The sequence below is a fragment of the Catharus ustulatus genome, chromosome 11 (genome assembly GCF_009819885.2).
Source record: "Catharus ustulatus isolate bCatUst1 chromosome 11, bCatUst1.pri.v2, whole genome shotgun sequence".
Classification (NCBI taxonomy): Eukaryota; Metazoa; Chordata; class Aves; order Passeriformes; family Turdidae; genus Catharus; species Catharus ustulatus.
In genome coordinates, this window is record NC_046231.1 from 7,963,049 (window position 1) to 7,985,704 (window position 22,656).

Genomic DNA, 22,656 nt, shown 5'->3' on the forward strand with positions numbered 1-22,656 from the left:
GCCTGCATGTTCTGCACACTGAACAGCAGTAACAGCTACACTGAACAGCAGTAATGTAGCTAAACCCAAAGCTGGGCTCTGAAACGGTTGTTCCTATGGAGTACAGAGGCTTCCCAGCACCTGTTGAAGCCCTGGCAGCACAAGCAGCACCTGCCCCAGCCCTGAGCACTCCGGCTCTGGTCACAGTTCCCGGGGATGGAAATGCTCACCTGCTCCAGCACAGCTCCTGTGAGCCCGGGGCTGCTCCAAACAGGGAACAAAAGAGAGCAGTTCATTTCTGCCGCCAGGACCGACTGTGTGTGTCTGTGTGTGTGTGCCTGTGTGCCTGTGTGTCTGTGTCTGTCTGTGTGTCTTTGTTTCTTTGTCCGTGTGTATGAGCCTGCCCAGCTCCTGCCAGGGAATAATGATCTTTAAATCATAGAATGACAGAATGTTGAGGGGGTGGAATGGACGTTAAATGTCAGCTTGTCCCAACCCCCTGCCTGGGCAGGGACAGCTCCCACACGGCGAGGCTGCTCAAGGCCTTTTTCAGCCTGACCTTGAGCACTGCCAGGGTGGTGGCATCCACAACCTCCCTGGCTTCCAGTGTCTCACCACCCTCACAGTAAATAACTTCTATTATCTAACCTCTCAGTTTGTACCCATTTCTCCTTGTCCTGTCACTACAGGTGCCAGCGCCTGAGGCACCTCCGAGAGGGGCACTCCCCGCCCCGCTCCCCTCACGCCGCTCCCTCCCCTCTGGCAGAGCCGGGACCGCGGCCCTCACTCGCCGCTCGCCTCTCGCCTCTCGCCGCTCGCCCTGCCCCGGCCCGCCCGGGGGTGTGTCCGGCCGGGCCCGCTCCGGGCGGCTCCGGGCTGGGCTGAGCCGGCTGGTGGCCATGGCCCCGGGGAAGGGCCCGTGCCGGCGGCGCAGCAGCGACTCGGGCGTGGAGCCGGACCGCGGGCCGCTGCTCCGGGACAGGGAGCAGCTCAGCGCGCTCTCCCAGAAGAAGAAGGAGCAGCGCATCGCGCTCTTCCTCAGCGACTTCGACCAGCAGGGTAGGGCGGGGGCCCGGGGTGGCAGGGAGAGCCCCGGGCTGGCTGCTGGACGCTCCCGGCGCTCCGACTGGATTGCTCCGGATAAATCGCTGGTTTAACTTTCTTTTACAGCGTGGTCTTGCAGTGCTTATATTGGAAACATGTGACACGCATGGCAATAAAAGCGTGTTTTGTTTTAAAGCCAAGGAGCACATCCAGGAGATGAAGAAGGAGCTGGATTCGCTGCTGCAGACAGCGGAGAAGGCGTTCGCGGTGGAGCTGCTGACCATGCCCGCTGCCGTCAGGAAGATGAAGAGGAAAGAGGTGCTCGGTGAGAGTGCTCGGGGCGCGGACACCGGTGTGCCCGGGGCTGCGACAGAAAACCGGGGAACTTGGTGGTTTTCGTGAAAAGGTTTGCTTTGTCTGCCCTGTATTTTAAGCAGATCAGCAGTGCTGCTACCCAGCAGATGCTCGCTGAGCACTCCTGTTCAAGACTGATCGGTGTAACACAGGATATAGAATTAGTTGGTGACTGGTCTGTTATGTGTGCACTTAAGTAATCTTATTTAAAGTCTGAAGATACAAGAAATAATTACAAGCCTAGTGTTTTCTGTGTATAAAAACAAGCATTTCTTTCATTGAATCTGTTCACCCTTAGCCAGAGATTATTTTCTGTTTGTCAATTTGAACTCTCCTGAGCCATTTTAATCTGGTCATATACCTGTGATGATAAACAAACTTAAATTTAACTCCCATTGATGCAGAGGTTTAAGATGTGTACAGAGTATCAGATGTATATTCTGGTGAGAACTGATGTTTCTGGAATCTTTGCAGCTGAAAATTGTAAGGGCCACACGGAGATCAAACCTGAACCTCTTGAAAAACTTGAATTTACTGTAAGCCTGAGTATGTATTTTGGTGTCCTGGAGAAGCTTCTGCCTAAGAGCATTAGCTGTCTGCAGTGCAATGTGTGTATGTGGTGGTTCTTTGAATTCAGGGGGATACCTTATTGTGACTACACTCAGGACTCTTTCAAGGATTAAACACTGAAATGGCCTTAGATTTTCATTGTTGTTGTGTAGGAATGACTGTCCTACAAGACTGGAATCTTGTTCAAATGTAACACATATGGTGACCTAAGGTTGCCTAGCCCATAAGATAACAATCTGAAGATAAATATTATGCAAGTAATAGTATCTAAATAAATTATCATTTCTTGAGTTACAGATTTGCAAGGACGGGAGGAAGTGGCTCTTGCTGCTGCAGTGGTAAGTATGTGTTTTTAAATTTTATCACAGTTTACAGAACAGAATTCTTCTCTCCCAGCTGTAAATACTTCAGACAAATGATTTCGTTTAGCTGTGTTTTTAAATAGAAGATGATATGAAAAGACTAAACAGCCAGTGCAGTTAGGAACACTACCTAAAGTTTTAGGGTCATTTGCTGGCAGAAATTCAGATGTTTCCAAAACAACTCCTGGTGTTTAGCCAATCCCATTTCCTGTTAGTTGCTTTCATGCCCTTTTAGTTCATTGCCTTTTGTAACATAATACACATCTACTGGGAAAAATATGACAACCTTCCCGTGTTGGATTTTTTTTTTTCAGAATGACTGCTCTCTAGAAGACATGCCAAATCCCAAACTGGTGAGGACCAACAGCAAAAAAGGTAGGTCAACTAAATAATGTGGTTCCTGCATTATCTTTTCTGTTTTTTTTTTTTTAGAAGAGACAGATTTAAGGCTTTACAGCATAGGAGCAAAGTCACTCCTCTTTTCTTAGGTTTCCCTCAATATTCTGCCCATGGAGCTTTGTAAGAAAAATACCATTTTTCTTCATATTCCCAAATATGCAATATGGAACACAGCACCACTGGGCTGTAATTTGTTTTTGTTTGTGGGCTGAGGGATTATCTGGAGTCTTTTAACTGTCCTGTGTGTCCCAGTGCCAGTGATGAATACACAGTTTGCTTTGACCTGTGTCCCTGGTGCATGACATTGGATAGCAGAAGGGGGCAAAGCTGTCAATAGGGGGAAATAGGCTGAAGTGGTGTTTTGTGCTCTTCATGAGATCTTTATTTTCCTTGTCTTGCTAATACATTTCTAGTTAAGGTAACTACAATTGTTGAATATGAAGATTCCAAGCACAGTTCTGCAAAGAAAATAACTAAAAAAGTAAGTTTATTCTGTTTTTATTCAAAAAACATAAGAACTTAATTAGTTCTGACCTGCCACAAACCCTGCTAGATCCATGACCAGGCAGGCCAGTGCTCTGCTGTCTGTTGGAAAAGTCACTTATTTTAAATGTAATTTGAAGTTAAGCAAGACTAACAGTAAATTATTTTCATAATGAAATATGGTATCTGCACTTCTAGTGACTAATTCACATGGGCTGGCAAGTACTGGCATAGTCATTCTCTCTTGACTTGACAGAAAGTCTTGATGGTTTGAGAAACCATATTTTGTTGAAACGTTTTTTATTTTTAAATCCTATTTAATCCATGCTTTTCTGTAACTGAGTAGTGCATTCTTGTCTCTAAACCAAATCAAGTGTTTCAGTTTTACCACCTCAGTCTGTCTGTGCAGTGTAGCTCCTCAGCCAGACACTGATGTAGCAAGATGATAACAAATACAAAAAAGATTCCGTGCAGTCACAGACTTTTACTGTAAAAAGGCTTAAAAGTTGGAAGGGTATATATTAGACAGGTGGTAGCTTATACAGAACTTCAGTAGGAGTAAATATGTTTTGGCATTATGAAACTTCTTTTGGAATGCATATTTGGCATTTTCTAGATATCTATAAAAGGCAGCACTATGGGCCTTAACTACCCTTTTTCAACAGGAATGTTTACAGTATTGTTTCCTGCAAATACCTATCATTTTGCTTTCAAATGCCACCCTTTTAAACTGCTACATTTATATATATAAACTTTCAGGTTTCCAAAACCAGGTCACTGGTTTCATTAGCCTCTGGTTTAAGTGGCAAACTGAACTCTCTTTCTAGGTAAGAAACCTTTGATAGTTTATTTAACTCACCTGAATTTGTGAGTGCTGAACACAATTATTTTCAAATATAGTAGCTGAGATTTGAGCCCAATGGGAATACATCTGATAAGGATTCTTTCCATAGCCTGACTGAAATGCTCTGTGGTGATGTGAACCCGAACACAAAAGCACCTGTAGCTGATGAAGGCATAATGGTGCACAGCTCTGAACTTACGGGAGCAATACAGATTCCCAAACAATACTAATGGAAGAGAGCATGTGAGGGAAGCATCTTTGCTGTGCTAGTACTGCTGAATTGTTCTGTAATAAACACCTGACTTGGGTATTGCAGCCCTCCCTTGCCCAGTAACATAAATTGTTATTTTGTTCTTGTATGGTTTTAAGTCCCACTCTGTCATGTTTACCTCAGGAGGGCTCTTTCATGCGTTTTTCAGACTAGATTCCTGTCACAGTGCATTCAGCATTCTGTAATCCACTCTCTGTCTACCTTCATCCTATCTAAAACTCTGCAGTAGAAGTAGATGAGGAAGAAATAAATAAAAATAACAAACCAACAAAATAAAACCCCCAACAAAACCAATAACTACTTTTTATTTTTGTATGTGTTTACTCTTCTGCTAGTGTGGCTTGCAGAAGGATGTTAAGTCTCTTTCTTTTCATTGCAGTGCCACAAATCTCAAAGCCACTCCAAAGGGAGCTAAAAGGTAAGGGGCTTTTGGCTCATTCTTAATAAATAATTCTGTTCAATACCAAGACACTATATATTTATATTATTATCAATCTAGATATAACAGATCTTTGTGGTCTGCCACTGAATGTGACAGCAGGGATGCCAAACCAGTTACACCTCCTGCTTTGGGTGTGGGTGTTAACTTAACTTACATTCTCATGGAGGCACAGGATTTGATGTCCTAAGCAAGTCAGTGTGAAGAAATGTATTTAAAGTATAAATTCTGTTCTCATTCAGTATTTACAGACTTACATCTCAAACTTGTTCTCAGAGCCCAACCTTGATTAAAATGTCACCAATACTGCTTTGTTAAAAGAAAAAGAAACCAATCCCCACAAACCCCTTAATCAAATACAGTGATAATTAGTTCTTGGCATCTTGAATAGTCAAGATTTTCAGTTAGTATCATTTTCCATACACTACAGAATTTGCTTTTGGCACAAGCTGAAGTGAGGGAGTGAACAACTTAAATGGGTCCTGAAACCATCAGTTTCACCTTGGCCTGCTATGAATGTCAGAGACTGGTTTCCATGCAGAACACATCCAAATCTTACATTTTTTTAGTAGAATAAGAACAACTGTATAATGAAAACTTAGGAATTCTGCATGGCATAAGGCATGCCCTGTGCCTCTGAGAGGTAGCAGCTTTGGTATTTATTGGTATCTCCCTCTGTAGTAGACAGATACAGCACACGTCTTATCTTAAGCCCTGAGGCATGAAGTTTCCTCTTTCCAAAACTTGTAAACATTCACTGCTGATATTGGAGAGTGGATATTCTAGTTACTGAGTGGCCAAAATGTCATCTTGTGTCACAGGCTTACAAGGTTACTGCAGTGGCAGTGTCATAAAACGTTACCCAGCAGTGCACATAAGTGCTGCTCGTGTTGGATTTCTGTAGTCTCCTGGCAGAACTGGAAAAATTTAAACATGACTGCCTCTCTCCTAGGTGTATTTCCTACTACTGGCATTTGCTTCATGCTTGAAAATTTCCAGCAGAGCATAGAAAGTTAACCTCAGAGTAACGTTTTCATTGTACTCTAGTGCTGGATTACAACAGACTGCCTCAAGAACTTTACCTCCCAGTGGAAGAGTTCAAGGCATGCTAAAAAGAAGTAAATCAGTACCCCAACATAAAAGTGTTCCATTTGTCAACATTCCCCTGGCTGATGGACAGGTATCTTTATTTTTTTTTTAAACATTTTCCTCTTACAGTAGTTGATTGATGTAAATAGTCTGATAGTGATAGCTATCCTAGTGATTGCTATTTCTGAATGAGTTGCTGCTAAACAGAAGGAAAAATGTTTGCTAAAGTTTTGCAATGTACAGGGGAGCACATGAGTCTTAGAGAAGCTGGGCATGAAGAAAAATCTTTTAATCTTATAATTGTTTCTCTTCACAGACACTCTGTACAGCTGGTGGAGACCTCCGTAATATTGACGTGCAGCTCCTAAATCAGGATACAGTACAGCACATTCATAACCTGGTGGTAAGCTTGAACCAGGAGATTTGCAGATCTGTGTATTCAGACAGCTGGTCCTAGGCTTTCATGTCAGATTGTCATGAATGAAAATTTAAACTCTTTGGAGTTTAAGCCTAAACTGGTTGGCATCAGTTGGAGGGAGAGGAGAACTGCTGCAGAGGGATCCCATGTAAAACTAACTGCACTTACATAAGCATGTGCAGTTTGGTGACAGCCTGGGCGACCACAGGAGCTTAAACTCTTCCTTCTGCAGTGCTCTGGTGGCTGTCCTACCCTGTGAGCAAACTGCCATTCTCTTATCTCTCATTCACAAAGGCTGACAAAGCTATGGTTCAGTTCTGATTCTTCTTGCAATCATTATTCTGTGTCCCTTGTGCTGAGTAAGTAATACAACCTGTTAATGCTCTGCTGCAGTTGAACAGGATCTGCCTTAATGGTTGTGAAGCAAAATAAAGGGGAACAGAACTTTGTAGCACATACTGCCCACCCCTCCTGAGGGTACCTGGGCTATTGTTGGAAGTAACAGAAATCTATCCAGACGTGAAGGTATTAACCAGTTTACAGTTGTGCAGGTGTAAAGACCAGTGCAGCTGAGTCAAGCTAAAGGGCTGGGAGCTGTTCTGTGTTTTTTGTTATGGCCCTGCCTCTAGGCAGACAGTGGAGAATAAGTGCTCACTGCTTGCTTTAACAGTAGGGACCCTTTCTTCTTCCAGATTATTTTGGGTAGCTTGAACTAAAATGAATTTTTCCCCCCTCAGAGTGAGCTGACTGTTCTGTGTGGAAAAGTAACACCTAAACCAAGTTAATGGAACTGTCTTGTGACTACAAAACATTCATGACTGCTCCTGCCTGCTGCCTCCAAAGTGTTGAAATTATGTCTATTATGTCTTAATAAAGCTGCATACTGCCCAGTAAATGTTTTTATAAGTTTTTATATCATGTGATGTGTCTTATTAAGTTCTTGTTATGAAGATACCAAAAAGCAGAAGAAAATGCTACTTCTTTATAGAAGGCTTAGCCTAGATTTTAACTAAGTTTACAACAAAATGAGCAGTAAGAGGCTGTACATAGGAAATAAGTTTCTCTAACATTCAGCTCACAAATAAGAAATTTAGTACCTTGTACTTCAGTTTAACAGCCTTAAGACACTTTAATTTCAGTTATGTGGTAGCATATATGAATCTAACACAGGAATAAAATTTATTTCCACTCTTGTGTGTGACATGACAGTAATGCCTTAACAGTAATGTGCAAGATGACAGGTAAAATTAGAATTTGTTATCAGGTGCTGCTGGCAGGAGCCCAAATTAATGCCAGCTGAGGACTGAAACAGAACTGCCCTACAGTGATCAGCTCTTCTTCCATCCCTTCACTTCAGCTATCCGAAAAGTTGCCATTAATCCCATCCTCTCTTCCCCTTCAAAAAAACCAATCTGATTGGGGATTAAAGGTTTTGAGTAGTACTCTATTTTGCTAGGAGTTACAAGCAGAAGATAGGTGTTGCAATTGTTTAAGCACTGCAGGTTACAAGAACTGACTCCTTGGTGAGATCTGTCAGGAGGAAGGATCAGCATGTAACCATGGCTTCACAAAAAGCAATCCCAAGTTTTAATAAATGAAAATAAAAGACCCACTAGAGAATGCCACATCATAAGTCAGTACTGAAATACAGATCAAACAGTATTTATTTTTGCTTCATTTTTAGAGTCTATAACAAGGATGGTCAGCAACACTCAAATGCCAATGTCTACCCAAGCACATTCAAACCCTTGGAGTTTGTCCCTCCAACCTCATCAATAAAGTGTCAACAACTATCAGAAAAGTAACTAAACAAGTCACACTTCAGATTTGTAAAGAAAAGTAGAGCTTCAACTTTCTCACTTAAACAGGAGAGAAACCTTGCTATAGAGGCAGCTTACCAACCCAACACTGTTCATGCACAACAGTTCCTTAGTTAAGGTCACATTTTTGCTTTGTTCTGGCATTTTTGTCAATTAATAGTAGTAGAACTGCAGCTGGAGATCTTAATATCTTCATACTTAAACCAAAGTGCAAACTACTAGAAAAGTAACAAAACCATCTACATTTATTATGTTTCCAGGTTAAATTTTTCTTTAAACTGGAAACACTTCTCGAGGAAGTGAGGCTGAATAAGACTTTGAATAGGATTCAAAGGCTAAAAGACACCATTATTTCAGAATTTAATCATTCCCCATTTAAGGGGTTTGTTATCTTTACAATGAATTCAGATATCCTTGTGTTTTCTTCACACAAAGGGGACATGGCTGCAGCTTTCCCTGTGCCCATTTAGTCATCTCTTATTTCAGGAAGAGACTTGAATGTGGCACAGAGTTGTTAGCTAACCTTCACCTAGTCTTAAAGCAGCTTCAGCCTCCCTGTATTTATAAAATATCTATCATCTACATAGTCTCTTCATACACAGACTAGTTAAAGCCACTGGAAAAGTAAGAGTTACAAGGCAAAAGAAATATATTATACACCAACTGCTTTTATTTAATTTCAGAAACCGTTCACAAGATGGTAGAAAAAAAAACTTACAACCACTTCTAATTTAGTCTTTCATTGTTCCCAGTCAGCTCTAAACCCATTATGTGCAAAGCCCATTTACCATGCATCTAGATGATAGATACAGGCTATGAAATTCTTGATTCTACTTGTAGCAGCTTATGCAGGTGCAGCCAAATACCAAGCCTCAGGACAAATTGTACACAAACTTTACAATGTAGAATTTGAATTTAAAATATGAAACTTAAAATCTACACAAAACTGGTAAAAATCAAGCACAGATACGAGGACAAACTTAAAACCCATGTGAAAAGGAGTCTCGTCTTCCTTTCAAGTGCTTTATTCTGCTACACAGTCAAAATGAAGATGTAAGCTTGTGGTTAGTTTAAATTACACTCTGTAGATACTATAGACCAATTTAAAAGTTACACATACAGCAATAGATGTCCATTGGTTCATCTGGATTACTTATACAATCCAGCTGGATTGTTGAAAACAAGTCAGGCAAAATTTGAAAGAAAATCCTTGTGCAACTTTTTAGACAAATGTTTACTGGTGGGCACACTGTACCCCAGGTCCATGATGGCTGCTTTCTTCATCAGAACTATCATTATAAGCTTCACGTCTCTGGCCACCACCTGTACCACGAGTGGTATCAAATTCTTGAAGATCTACCTCTTCTGCATCACCAATTACATTGGGAAATTCTGGTCTAGCTGGCAGAAGATCTTCAAGTTCCTGCCCCAAAAAAAAGAAATGCATTCAGTATTGCAGCTACAACTCCTAAATAAAGTGACCAGTTTCCCACAACTTCAAGACACCTCCAAGAGCAGGTTTGGCTTGCAAGTCTATGCTGATGAAAGCTCCAAACTGCAGAGTCATTCAGAAGTATTTGTATCAACTGGAAGACACCATTTCAAGAACACCAACAAACAGCTCCACATATCATCAACCAAAAGTGCAATCAGTAAATACAGTTGCACTCCAGACTTATCACACAGCAACAGAAAGATTCTCCTCCTGCCCTCATCTGTGAGCCATCTGTACAGCTCTTAAATACAGCTTCCACAAACTCATATTTCAAGGGGTATTTCCAAGTAACACATGGGCCATAAAAAAGGTTAAAAGAACTGCACTTGCATCTAAATTTAAGCACTTGAAAACAAGCCCATGAGGTACAACACAGGCTCTTTGCACACTCTGTCAAGTAAGACACCACTTTTATGCTTGAAAAATGACTTACTGAGAGCTTTTCTGGGCTAATCCAGTTATTTTCAGGAAACTGAACATCAAATTTAATGTAGAGATCCCCCTTCTCAAAAGGATTGCGATACTGTGGCATTCCTTCACCTCTGACTACACGAACACAACCTGGAATTCAAAGAGGAGTGAAGAAATCAGGAGAGTGCTACTGCAGAGCCATTCTCTCTCCATACAGTTCTCTCTGTTTCCCCAGCCAAGGTTCAGCTAACAGGACAATAAGGGTGGCATTAAGTGCTGAAGAATCACAAAAGCATAAACAAAGAAATCCTTATTGGCTCAAGCCTACCTGGTTCAATTACTTTTCCAGGAGGATATTTAACCACAATCTGACGTCCATCAAGGTGCTTAAATGTGAATTGAAATCCACACAGTGCTTCAACAAGTCCAATCTTGTGTGTCATATGCAAATCATTCACATCCCGCTGGAACACCTGGAAAACAAAGGAGATGTCCATTCTAGTACTAGAATAACAACTCCACCTGACTCATTATTGAGAGTTCATTATTATTCATCCTTAAAATTCCATGTCAGAGCAACAGCCTTTGTATGAAGTGAACTTGATTCTCTTAGATGGCTTAACATGCTTGGGAAGCTTGTGCCTGACCAAGTGTCATCTAAAATAAGCCAAACCACACCACATACCAAGGTAAGATTCAAATTAAACCAAGCCTGTACAGCAGCACTGCTCTTTCACTCCCAACATATTCTAAACAAGCAGCCTATAAACAAAACTGTAAACAGTTTGACACTATCTCCCCTGCACTGTGGTACATAAACCACATCTTTGTTTTTCAGCTCTTGTCCTCACACATATCTGCTTTAGCTACCTTGACCTACAGCAGGACTTTGATCACTTAGTCTACTGCTGTCAGAAGAGCTCTTTAGGCCACACAGCTCAGGATTCTTCATCAGTGTAAATCTTAAAATTTGCCCACTGGCAGAACCATGAGTCCCACCTCAAGAGAACTTAAGAGAAAAGTCTATCTAGTTTTACTCACCAGGACAAAGTACAGACTGGCAGATTAGCAGTCCTTGACATAGCTTTGAAAAGCTTACAAAGTCCCCAATTAGCAGATAACCAACATTATATGAGTGGAGTTTAAATCTGTACCACATACTACTCTGTCACAACAAAGTCCCTCCTCAAGTGCAACACACAAACTATTTCTTATTTCACCATAGCTATATCTGGTATTTTTTAACAATAGAATTAAAAAAGGAGCAGTCACCTCAACTCTGCCTCACACAAATCTTAACAGAAGATAAATTGCAATATTTAATTCCAAAGTGCTGTGTATATAGTCCAGAATACAGTGAACTAAGTCTTACCAAACCAATATAAAATAATAATGTTTGTTATGTTAACAGAAAATGGTGATGTTGCTGATTCACTTATTTCCAGAACCATAGCAGGAGACACAGAAAGCATCTGGGGGTTTTATCAGGAGTACCCTGCCATGTCACAAGACATGGAAAAAAAATCACACTTAGAATTTTGTTAGTGTCATGAACAAAGCAGATTAAAGTTAATATCCTGAATGGCTTTTCACAGTATCTACTGTATCAAAGTCAGTCTGAGAAAGCTACCCCTTACTAGCATTAGGAGGCACCAGAAGCTGCCTGTCGTCTGGCTAAGGACTTGCCCAGTGTTTTCTGGCTCACCATGCAAGCCACATTACACACTATAAATCTATTAAAGGCTATTCACCATCTCTCCCAGAGCTGCAACTGTATCAATTACTTTAAATGAATGGCCATATATATAACTTAAATATTAACAACTTGAATAAAAGGCATTTAAAAGATAAACTCAAAAGCATTACCTCATTCTCCTTCTCTTGCAGTAAAAGGACAATATCCCCTGGTTCCACACCGGGAGCCTGATCTGCTTCTCCACTGAATGTAATTCTTTGTCCATGTTTCATGCCTTTATCTACATGGACTTCAAGTATTTTTACCTCTTTGATCACCTTCTTCCCTTCACATTTTTTACAGCGGTCTTTTTCATTAATTACTTCACCTGAATAAAGACAAATTTGAATTCAAGAGATTTTGACATAGTTGTATCCAATTCCTAGGAAAAACTATTTGAAAGCAAGCAGAAGAATTTCTGCAACACAAGTAATGATTTAGATGCTGCTTTATGAATTTCTCACAAGAGGAAATACAGGCTTCATTTACCCTAGCTGAGACAGGGGGAAGGAAGGGGGAAAAAAAAAGTTCCCTGACTGCTCCATCTCCCAGAATATCCCCACAAGACAGTCCTGAGTAAATGCAGCCAGCAGAACTAGAGTCTTGCATACAAAAACAGGGAAAGAGAGCTGGTCACATCAGATTCACCCCTACAGAGGTAATTACTATTTCCAGCAAAATGAAGGGCAACAATCTAAAATGGCTTCAATGCTCTGTTCTACCTCACCTTTATTTTTCCAGTGAGCTCTTGTCTCTATACACAGTAACCAAAGCATTAGGACACATGGACTGTAAAGTTTCGGCACTAAGTGCCACAAACAGATGCACTTGGCTTAAAATACTAAGCTTCTCACCTTAAATCACCTTTCTGTGAAACAATGCATGACATTATGAAACTAAATAGGTAGGTTAGGCACATGAAGTGCTAAAGACAACATCATTTATGAAATGTTTTGACAAGTCACAAAATACAACTCTTTGTAGCTTGAGTGTTGTGACAAGTAAAATCATCCACAAGGTGATGCTACTATTCTGCCAACTGCAGAAGGCTCAAAAAGAAATCATATGAAGTGAAATCATATAAACTTGTTACCCCTGAACAGAACCAAGTCAGGCAAATATATAATCTTAATTTGAAGAAGTTAAAAATTCAACTTTAGGTTCCCATTTTTAACCTAAAACTCTCCTTGGTATCAGGAGATGCAAAAAGACAAATAGCTCCTAAACCAGCAACATCCTGGATTTTTACTTCAACACAAGAGTAACAACAGTAAGTAATATTAATATCTAAATGTTTCTAGAGATGATCAATCCCTACTGCTTGAGCTTCTAGGCTGCTTTTCAGTACATTAAACATTGTAAGTCCTGCTGCTGTTCTGACTGAAATGATTTCTCCATGCTGCCACAGAGTGAGATGCAGCTGACTGGGTAAGGGCAGAAGTGTCCTGGATAAGTTTCTCTGGAGATTTGAGCAGGAGGCTGGATCCAAGCAAGCACATTTAGTAACAGAGAGAGCCTGGCCTACCTTCTCCATTGCAGTCAGAGCACACGGACTGCATCTGCTGCACCATTCCTGGGGCCAGCTGCCGGATCATGATGCGCACGCCCCGGCCCCGGCAGGCGTTGCACTTCTGAACGGAGCCAGCCTTCCCTCCCTGCCTGCAGCACAAAGCACCAGTTGCATGAAAAGGAAGCTCTTCAGAAAGAAACCAAAAACCCCCTCCAGCAGCAGGTTAACATGCCTACATGCCCAACTGCACTGCCAATTACAGTTAGGAGCTCTGCTCTCCCACCCTTCCCCCACACAAAGCCCTTGAATAGTTCCAGTTCCATCAACAGCATCATTCAAGTTCAGCAACTTGCTGGTCTGAAAGCAGGCTCCAGTAAGTCAAACAGTGATAAAGATCTGACACAGGAGATCCTTCATTACACTATCTGCCAACAAAGCAATCAGAGAATTCAAAAATACAAACAAACTTACCCATTACATGCACTACAAAGGACATTCTTGCTAAGTTGTAGTTTAGTTGTCTTTCCATTATACAGATCTTCTAAAGAGACTCTACAAAATAAAGTATTTCTCCTGGGTTATCATTTAACAACTTACTTTGCCCATGTAATTAAAATACTTGTGTAGGACAAATTAAAAAAAAAAAAAAAAGAAAAACCACCCAGATATTCCTAATAAGACTAAGTCTGCTATCAAAATAAGATTTTAAAGCACCACTTTGGCTTCCCCAAATAGTTACTGAAAAAAAATTCCATATGTATCAATATACACTTGTAACATAGTTTAAGAGAAAAACTGTAATTCAATCAGAAGAAACCAGATAAGCCTGTTTCCTATGGAGAAACACCGCCAATCCTATCTAGAATTCTATGTGCTATTATACAGCCATAATTATTATTTTTAATTCTACCAGGCAGGTGAGAAACAAACCTCTATACACACTCCTGACAATAATACTGTCTATTGCATAAATACCTAAGAACACATATAGAATACTTACTATTGTATCAGGTTTTCTACCCAAGAGTTTAGTGGGGAGGGGTAGCACGTCCCCAAGGACACTTAACTCCTTAGTATTTCTCCTAAAAGGGTTTGTTAGTGGACAGAAATTTCAACTCAATGTATTGAGAAGAGGTTGCATGGCATCAGTATTTACAAATAACAAAAACAATGTTTATTAGTAATATACCATGGAGTACTAGGTACTAAACTAAGAAAGCATGTGAAGTTAAAGACTTCACCAAGCACGGTTTGCCAACCACAGGAAAGATGTTGCTTAACTGAAGTTCTTAAAAGGGACCTGCTCAGCAGGAAAAAAGCCAGCCATGACTGCAAGAGATCTCCAAAACACAGTTAGATGTGATATTCAAGAATGGCTTTGACAAAATAAACAAAATCAAAACCAAAGCCACCACACACACTTCTCCATTAATTATGGGGTTCAACCACAGTTCCAGCTGGCATTGCCCCATGAATTCAAGTCTTTCCAGGGCACCTCCATTTCTCAAGAATGTCTGGTGAGTAATACTTGGCTGTTGAAGGCTTTTCCAGATTAGAACTACCAAACATAATTAAGGACCAAAACAGAAGCTAACAAAGCACATAATTCAAATAACCTGGCAAAGCAGTCTTCAGATTAACCAACCAAGGAAAGTAACTCCAGGTGACTGGCCCCTGCTCTACACACAACATTCAGCTCTGAAGAGTAGTGCAGACTGCAGATGATGTCAACTGAGAAGTGTATCAAGAATAGAAACCAGCAGAATTTCTATGGTCAGGAAAGCCTCAAAGTATAAGTTGCATCAAGGTACTCACTTGAGTGGATGCATCATGTCTTCTCCTCTTCTTCTACCATTGCGACTTCTACTCTGGCCTCCCATGAAATTGAACAATCCACCACCAAAGATATGAGAGAAAATATCGTCCATTCCACTGCTTCCACTCCCTTCTCGGAGCCCCTGCTCTCCATATCTATCATACAGCTCACGTTTCTCAGGATTTGACAATACTTCATAGGCAAAGCTTATTTCTTTGAACTAGAAGAGGAACAGAGTCAAAACAGTACATGATAATTTAGAACTTCAAGGCAGCATTTTACAAATTTCTCCCCTTGCATGAACACCTACCAATTAAGAAGGTACACAACAAAACACTTTTCCACCCTCATTTTAACCTAACTTATTTTTACCAAGACTTTAAAGTCAGATTTAGGCTTAGTTTTGTTACATCTTACCATAAAATAAGACATTTTACTGCAAAACTTGGCTGGCTTTGTTCTTTACTAGCATAAGACAGATTTTTTACAAAAAAAAAAAAAAAAAAAAATCCAACTGAAGAAACCCCCCCAAGAACACAATACTGCAGAAGCCAAAAGGCAGAATACTCAACAGTTACATACTAACAGCAAAGACTTCAAGATGTTGGACACTTAAAATACACTAACAATTAAGTAACTTACTGAAATGTATATTAATGCATTTGGGAAATTAGTATCTTTTCAGTCATCTCTGCTCACCTCTAAGAAGCCATCAGAACTCCCATTTGGTTAAAGATAATCAGCTGAGTCAACTTAATTGACAATTTTAAAATTGCTTTTAGCATAACAAATCTAATTCAACCTTCCCACATATGTAATTTGTTTTATGCTGCAGCACTTTTAAGAATCTCCACATCTCTTCCATGTTGGAAAAATCTGAAAAATTGATAATCTTTTACAAATTCCTACGTAGACGTCAATGCCAGCTGACATTATCTCAGCAAATGAGAAGCATTTTTTTCCTCTCTTTTTACCTTCTCAGCCAATTTGACTCAGCCAACTGCTGCATTTTGTCACGAGCTACACTGGCAGATTTCGGAACTGAGGAGTTGACCAGACAATGCTCCCTCTCAAAATATTGTTTAACAACTTAAACAGCAAGCCTCCAACACCTGCATTCAGTTCTTTAAATGCTGCTGTAATAGCAAACTTAAGGTATTTTTAAAAAAACATTAGTGTTTCTTACTTTGTCCCCTGCATTTGGATTCTTATCAGGATGGTATTCCTTGGCCAGTTTTCTGTATGCCTAGTTGAAAAAAGTAGAAAATAAGTTGAAATTTCCATTAAACAGTTCTTTTCTGAGAAACTCAAGTAGTATCCCCAGGAAGAAAGGATATCCTAATAAAACAAAGTGAAAATACAACAGTGTTTCAAAGTCACTCATACATTGATATGACCTAAAAAAATGTAACATTGCTACACGCATACATTAACCAGACTTGCGTTTAGGCACAGCTATGGCACACAATAGCTAGAACTAGTTTTCCTGCTTATCCTCATTAACTTAGAGGGAGAATCCCATTTGATTTTCATTAACATGACTTATTCTTCAGAACCCACTCAAACCCTACACCACAACAGTAAAATTGAACCCGTTTGTCTTTGCCCTCAACCACAGCAGTACAGTAACAAAATGGCTGCCTCAGCTTCCCATTCAACCCTACAACCATTCCTCACAACAATTTCCTTCTTCTACCTACCACTAATGGAAGAGTTCACCTCACTTCGAGCTGAGTATATGAGTTACATGTGCAGAAACGTACACAGCACTGCTTTTATTTAACTTCATTGCTGTAAGTCAGTAGAAGTAAGTAGAGCCAAATCCCCAGAAGGGACTTTCCAGACTGCTTTTTTCTGACCAGCACTTTGACACTCGGGACCATCACTGGTTCTTGAGCAGCCCTTCATCTGTTCTGCTTGCACTTGAGAGGATCAAAGCAAACAGCACAGCAGGCAGAGACTTTTCCTACCACTGGAGCCAATGACAGTAGAAACTTCAACCCTTCCTCTACTCCACCTCAACATCCCTCAGAAAAAAATCGGGGTACAGATATTAAATTAGATTGCATACAGGCTTTTATTTTTCAAATTACACCTATTAAAAAAACTACAGTGATGTGAGTGCAAAAAATTGAAGTATGAATTCTTGGAGTGGATTTTTTCAAAAACTTTTTTCTGAATAACTGAGTACCTAAACTAACTCTCTAGAACTACAATGTTAAGAGCTTTACACACAAAGCTTTACAGAAATCACAACTTCACAACTTCTGAAAAAACAAATTTCTTTTATACCCAGTTATTTCTCATTACTGATTTTATCTTGAAACACTCTGTATTTTTGCATGCAATCAAGACATGACAAAGAACTAATGAAATAAAACCAATGTTGATAGTACAAGCCAAATATTCTAAAGCACAGTAAGTGTAAAAACCAAAACTCCTACATCTTACTGGACAAATCACACATCAGAACAAAGCAAAATGCTCCACAAACCTGTGCATTCTGTTATAATGGATGTTCCCCATATATTTTAAGTATTACAACCAAGAAAAAAAACCAAAACACCACTAAACTGATAATCTAAGCAACATTATCTAATCAGGGGAAAAAGGAACTTGCAAAGATGATCTCTGATAAGAAAAAGCCCTCACATCTTCTGATAACAGCACTCCAGGCCAGAGCAACTCTTACAACTGCCCACGATCCTAAAGGAAGCCACCACTATTTATTTCATCAGAACCAAATCCAGAATCAAGGTCTACACTGGGAACATATATAACTTCAGTAAAAGTTAATTTAGCTACTATAAAAGCCTCTTCAGACTAAAATTCAGTTTCACTTTTTCCATACTGTTATATAGGTTAAAATACCAGATTTTAAAACATATATGAAACCTCTCAATGACAGCAAGATACACATCATCTCCTTGGTGTTGCAGACAGTTGGAAAATTTACATTCCATGATTAGCCTAAAATGTGGTAATTCATACTGGGTGGTAGAGGCTATCCGAGCAGAAAACTGCTCTGCTTTTCATTCTTTCAAGACACAGACAGCTTTAAGCGAACTCCGTAAGAAAATAAAATATTCTGGTGGATAGTGCTGTATACAAAACACAACCTTCTCACCGCCTGCCTTCCATCTCCAGCACAATTTCAACACTGCAATTGCCTATCCCTGCACAAATTAGGCTGCCGCGTGCATGCCGGGTAAGGCGCAGTTGTTGGTGCCAGCACCACCCACCCGCGGAAGCCTCTGCTAGTGAACCGTCTGGTTCATTCTCCTCCCTCACGTGTAAGCGGTTATTAAGGCCTTCCACAAAAAAAAAAAAAAAAAAAGGAGAAAAAAAAAAAAAAAAATAAAATAATTGTTATTAGGATACAGGATGGAATTGCTATAGTGACGACCTAGCTCCAAGTTTTCACCTCCCTTCTTTGTTTACCTCGCCTTGCCGCTTTCGGCCTGGGAGGAATCGCATCTAAGAGCGCGACAGAATCCTCCCGAGGTCTGCACGTGGGGCAGACAATGGCACCGGTGAGGACCGAGCCGCAGGGATTCTTACCCCCAAAAAGCCCTTGCGGCCGCGCACGGCGCGGTGCCGCGGGGGCGGGACGAGCTGCGTTCCGCCCGCGCCCGGAGCCCACGCGGGACGCGCCGGGACAGGGACGCAGCGAGCGCGGCCGGGCCCCGCCGCCCCCCGCTCCCGCCGGGCCCTTGCCCTGCCCGCGGCCTCCCCGACCGCCCGGCCCCGGGCGCGGCCTACCGGGCACGGCGCCGCGCCCGCACCGCAGGCCTCATCCGCGCCGCCCGTGGGCTGCCCCCCGCGCCCCGCTCGACCCCGCTGGGCCCGGCTCCCCTCGCCGCCCGCCCGCCTGCGAGGCCCTGCCCGGCCGGGCCCACCACCCCCCCCACCGCCCGGCCTCCGCCCCTCCGCCGCACCTTCTTGAGTTCATTGTCGGAGGCGCCGGGCGGCACGCCCAGGATGTCGTAGAGCTTCGTGTCGGCCACGTTGGCCATGGCGGGGCGGCGGCGGGGCCGAGCGGGGCCGGGCAGGCCGAGGGCGGCGCGGGCAGGGCCGAGACCGGCGGCAGGACACGGACACGGACCGGCCGCGACGTCACCGCGCACGCGCTGCGTCACCGCGCCGCGACGCGCGAGGCGCGCGGCCCCGCCCCCGCGGCGCCCCTGACCCAGTTCCGGCGCGGCGCGGCAGGGGGCGCTGTGCGCGGGGGCTGTGAGGGCACGGGCGGGGCTGCCGGGCGGGGAGCGGGAACACCGGGAGCACCGGGAACGGCGCCCCGGGAACACCGGCCTCAGCCCGCCTGCTACTGCACAGGGTCGGCGGGCTTGGAGAAGACTTCTGAGATCGTCCAGTCCCACCTATGACTGAACACTTCCATGTCAACCAGACCGTGGTACTGAGTGCCCTGGCCGGTGTCCAGTCTTTTCTTAAACACCCCCAGGGACGGTGAGTCCACCACCTCCCTTGGCAGCCCGTTCCAATATCTAACCATTCTTTCTGTGAAAAAAATCCTTGCCTTGTTCCAGGCTACCAGTCCCCCAGTGCAGCTTAATACTGTTCTCTCATCCTTTTACTTACTGGCTGGGAGAAGAGCCTGAGCCTCACCTGGCTGCACGCTCCTTTCAGCTTGTAGAGAGCTTTCCCTGAGCTTCCTCTTCTCGAGGCTGAGCCCCCCAGATCCCTCAGCTGTTCATCAAACCTGTACCCCAGGTTCTTCCCCAGCTCCACTGCCCCTTCTCTGGACTCGCTTCAGCACCTCCATGTCCTTCCAGGACTGAGGAGTCCAGAACTGGACACAGTACTCAAGGCCTGGCCTCACCAGTGCCCAGTGCAGGGGGACAATCACTGCACTGGTCCTGCTGGCACCCCTATTCCTGATACAGGCCAGGGGCCATTGGCATTCTTGGCCACCTGGGCACACCTGGCTCATGTTCAGCTTTTGTTGACCAGCACCTCCAGGTCCTTTTGCACCAGACATTTCCCAGCCACTCTGCCCCAGCCTGGAGTGCTGCAGGGTGTTTTTGTGGCCAAAAGGTAGGACTGCCACTTGGTCCTGTTGAACCTGAAATGCCAACACTGTTGGTCTTGGCCTGAACTGTTGAACCTGAAATGCCTGTGCACACATGTCTCCCAAGCCCCCAGCTCCTGCCTCCCCAAGTGTGTCACTGAGGTGTATGGGGCACACACACACAGCCTGCTCTCAGACACCAGTGGGTCCTCCTTCAGGGACATACTGCTAAGTGGATACAAATAGCACTGGTACCCATCTGCTCTGATTTTGTGCTTTGCTCCACTGCTGGGATCTGAAGAACCAGTTGCTGTGTGAGGCCCAGAGTGACTCACAAAGCACACCAGCCCCAAGGCCCCAGTTGGACACCATTCTTTGCAGGCAAATAAAAACCTGGTTTGTGTTTAATTAGATGTTTGTCTCCTGAAGCTGGGCTAGGAGAACTAAGCCTTTCCTCAGTAATAGTCTCTTGGTCTTTACCCCCTTGTTAGGCAGGGGCTGCTCTAAGAGCTGTGGCATGTGCATGGCTAAGAGTGATGGCATGGGATCTGTATAAGGGCAAACCCAAAAACTGGTTCCTTGGCTTTTCTCTGGATAAGACCAGGTTGTGCCTCAGAGAGGATGCTCCCTGAGGAGGAGGTGAGCCAGGCTGAGGCCTGAGGAGAGGCTGCTGGGAACAGATTATTGGCCTGACATGGGAGAGAGAACAGAAAAGGCCATTTCAAAAGATTGTTGTGCTTGTGGCATAGAAATTTGAATAGGTCCCTTGCCTAAGGGGAACAGATCTGAGTGCCTGAAGGCTTCTTCCCTCTTGGTTTGTAGGAGTACACTTCATCTTGACACAGCCTGTGGTTGCAGTGGCTGGATTGGGAAGTACTGTACTGGTGACTTCTCTGCTGCTTATTGGCTGGCTGGTTTTAGGGCCCTATATTCCGTCAGTCTGTTTATTTGGCCTGTAATGACCTGGTTCAGTACATGATGGTAATACTTGCCTCTAGGGCTGCAGGCGTGGCAGCAATCAAGAGCTTCAAAAGAAAATGGAGACTAGTTTTGGAGGGAGAAGAAGAGTGGAAGGGCAGAGAATAGCTACTGGAAAACAGTCCTATGGACTGTAATTATTAGTCTGGTTCAGAGATGCACAGGAAGAAAGAAAAGCCCTTGTAAGGAGAGGTATTTTGCTTTGGTGTTTTTGGAGGCTGCCTGTATAGCATTTGGGAATTTCATGGTTTAACTCATGTAGCTATACCCACTAAGGCTTCATGATTTGGTTTACCTGAGTATTACTTTACTTGGCTTCATCTTTTATTTTGGTAAGGCTAAATTCATCTACTCTAAGAACTGTCTGCTGTGCATACCTTGTTTGACTATTTTAGATTGTACTTGCTGACAGATTGATATGTTTCTAGAGAAGATTTTTTTTTGTCATACAGATTTTTCTTTTAAGTGGGCAGTCAGGTAGGAAGAAAAGTTAGGAGTGTGTGGAGGAGTGCTTCTTTGCCCAACAGCTCAGATTTGTATTTTTAGGCGTTAAGCAGAATCAGCAGGACTGATACAAGCAGTATTTCACATATAAGGAATGTTTAACATAGTATTTAACATACAAGGAATACTATAGCATTTATGTTTTCTTTGCATTAAAAAATAAAGCTCTAAGAAGGTGAGTTTGCTCAAACCAGTGGGGTGCCATTCTTACCTATGCCTGTATGGAGGAAGTTCACTGAAAGTATGAATCAGCCCAGACTTACCTGTCCTGGCACCTGAGTGGCTTCTGAAGGCACTTGGCACCTTGAGGCCGTGTTGGCAGCCAGACCATGAGCCAGGAGTGCTGGAATGTGGGCAGCACAGCCCACAGACAGAGAGCTTGGGGTGAGCTCTGGTATGAACTGCAGCACAAGCCAGGGAAGCAGCTTAGAAGCAATGTTTGCTACTTTCTTCTTCCTTGCCAAAACAGCCTTGTTATTACAGGCCTGGTTTATTTCTTGCACAATCAAACTAGGTAATGAATAATAAGAAAACTCCTCTGGGATTAAACTTTACATTTTATATTTAAATGGAGCTAAAGAATCATAAGCTGGGATGATTAGCTCTTTATTGAATTCAAATGCAGATGAAGAGCAAGATGGTGTTTCTTCTACCTGCACTCTGCTTTCGCCATAGACTGTACTGACAGAACACATTAGGCACACAGCTGCCCATAACTCACATTTAAATTGCTTCCAAAATATCTTCAAATGGAGACTTTCCTTGGAGTCCAAAAATGTGTCCTCCCCCACTTCTTTTGGTATCACTTGCACATTCTTTGTTTTCTTTGTATGTATGTCTTTTTCATTTTTGAAAATGATTTTATTATTCTTTCAGATAAGAGCTTTTCATTTAGTTCTAATGTTATTGTTATCACACAATATGATAAAAACCAGTTGCTATATGAAGGTTTGTTTGTTTCTAAATAGACTGCACAATTCTCAGCTCTTTGAGATATTGTTTTAGCCTTACATAGACACCAAAAGGAGCTATTCAAATTCAGTTATTGTTTCAGGCTTTTTTTCATTCTTTATGTAAACAAATCTAATTTCTTTTTCAAAATGGAG

The 22,656-nt window shown here is 42.6% G+C and overlaps 2 protein-coding genes across 3 annotated transcripts; one reads left to right on the forward strand and one right to left on the reverse strand.

Annotated features, from left to right (window-relative positions):
- The first annotated feature begins 838 nt into the window (after positions 1-838).
- On the forward strand, positions 839-9,032 carry LOC117001294 (borealin-2-like). 2 transcript variants are annotated; one of them, XM_033069506.2, is made up of 10 exons: positions 839-1,038; positions 1,220-1,348; positions 2,245-2,285; positions 2,624-2,684; positions 3,122-3,189; positions 3,951-4,018; positions 4,686-4,724; positions 5,793-5,925; positions 6,151-6,237; positions 6,990-9,032. In XM_033069506.2, exons 1-10 carry the CDS (start codon positions 879-881, stop codon positions 7,035-7,037), a joined length of 834 nt encoding a protein of 277 aa, XP_032925397.1. In that variant the 5' UTR covers positions 839-878; the 3' UTR covers positions 7,038-9,032. The 2 variants fall into 2 exon arrangements, with proteins under 2 accessions (XP_032925397.1, XP_032925396.1); XM_033069505.2 differs by having other exon boundaries at positions 6,151-9,032.
- On the reverse strand, positions 7,894-19,152 carry DNAJA2 (DnaJ heat shock protein family (Hsp40) member A2). The gene is made up of 9 exons (XM_033069504.1): positions 18,978-19,152; positions 16,226-16,285; positions 15,039-15,259; positions 13,695-13,775; positions 13,239-13,372; positions 11,845-12,041; positions 10,307-10,451; positions 10,001-10,128; positions 7,894-9,495 (listed from the first exon to the last, which is right to left on the reverse strand). The coding sequence occupies exons 1-9, from the start codon at positions 19,053-19,055 to the stop codon at positions 9,307-9,309; spliced, it is 1,233 nt and encodes a 410-aa protein (XP_032925395.1). The 5' UTR covers positions 19,056-19,152; the 3' UTR covers positions 7,894-9,306.
- Between the last annotated feature and the right edge of the window lie 3,504 nt (positions 19,153-22,656).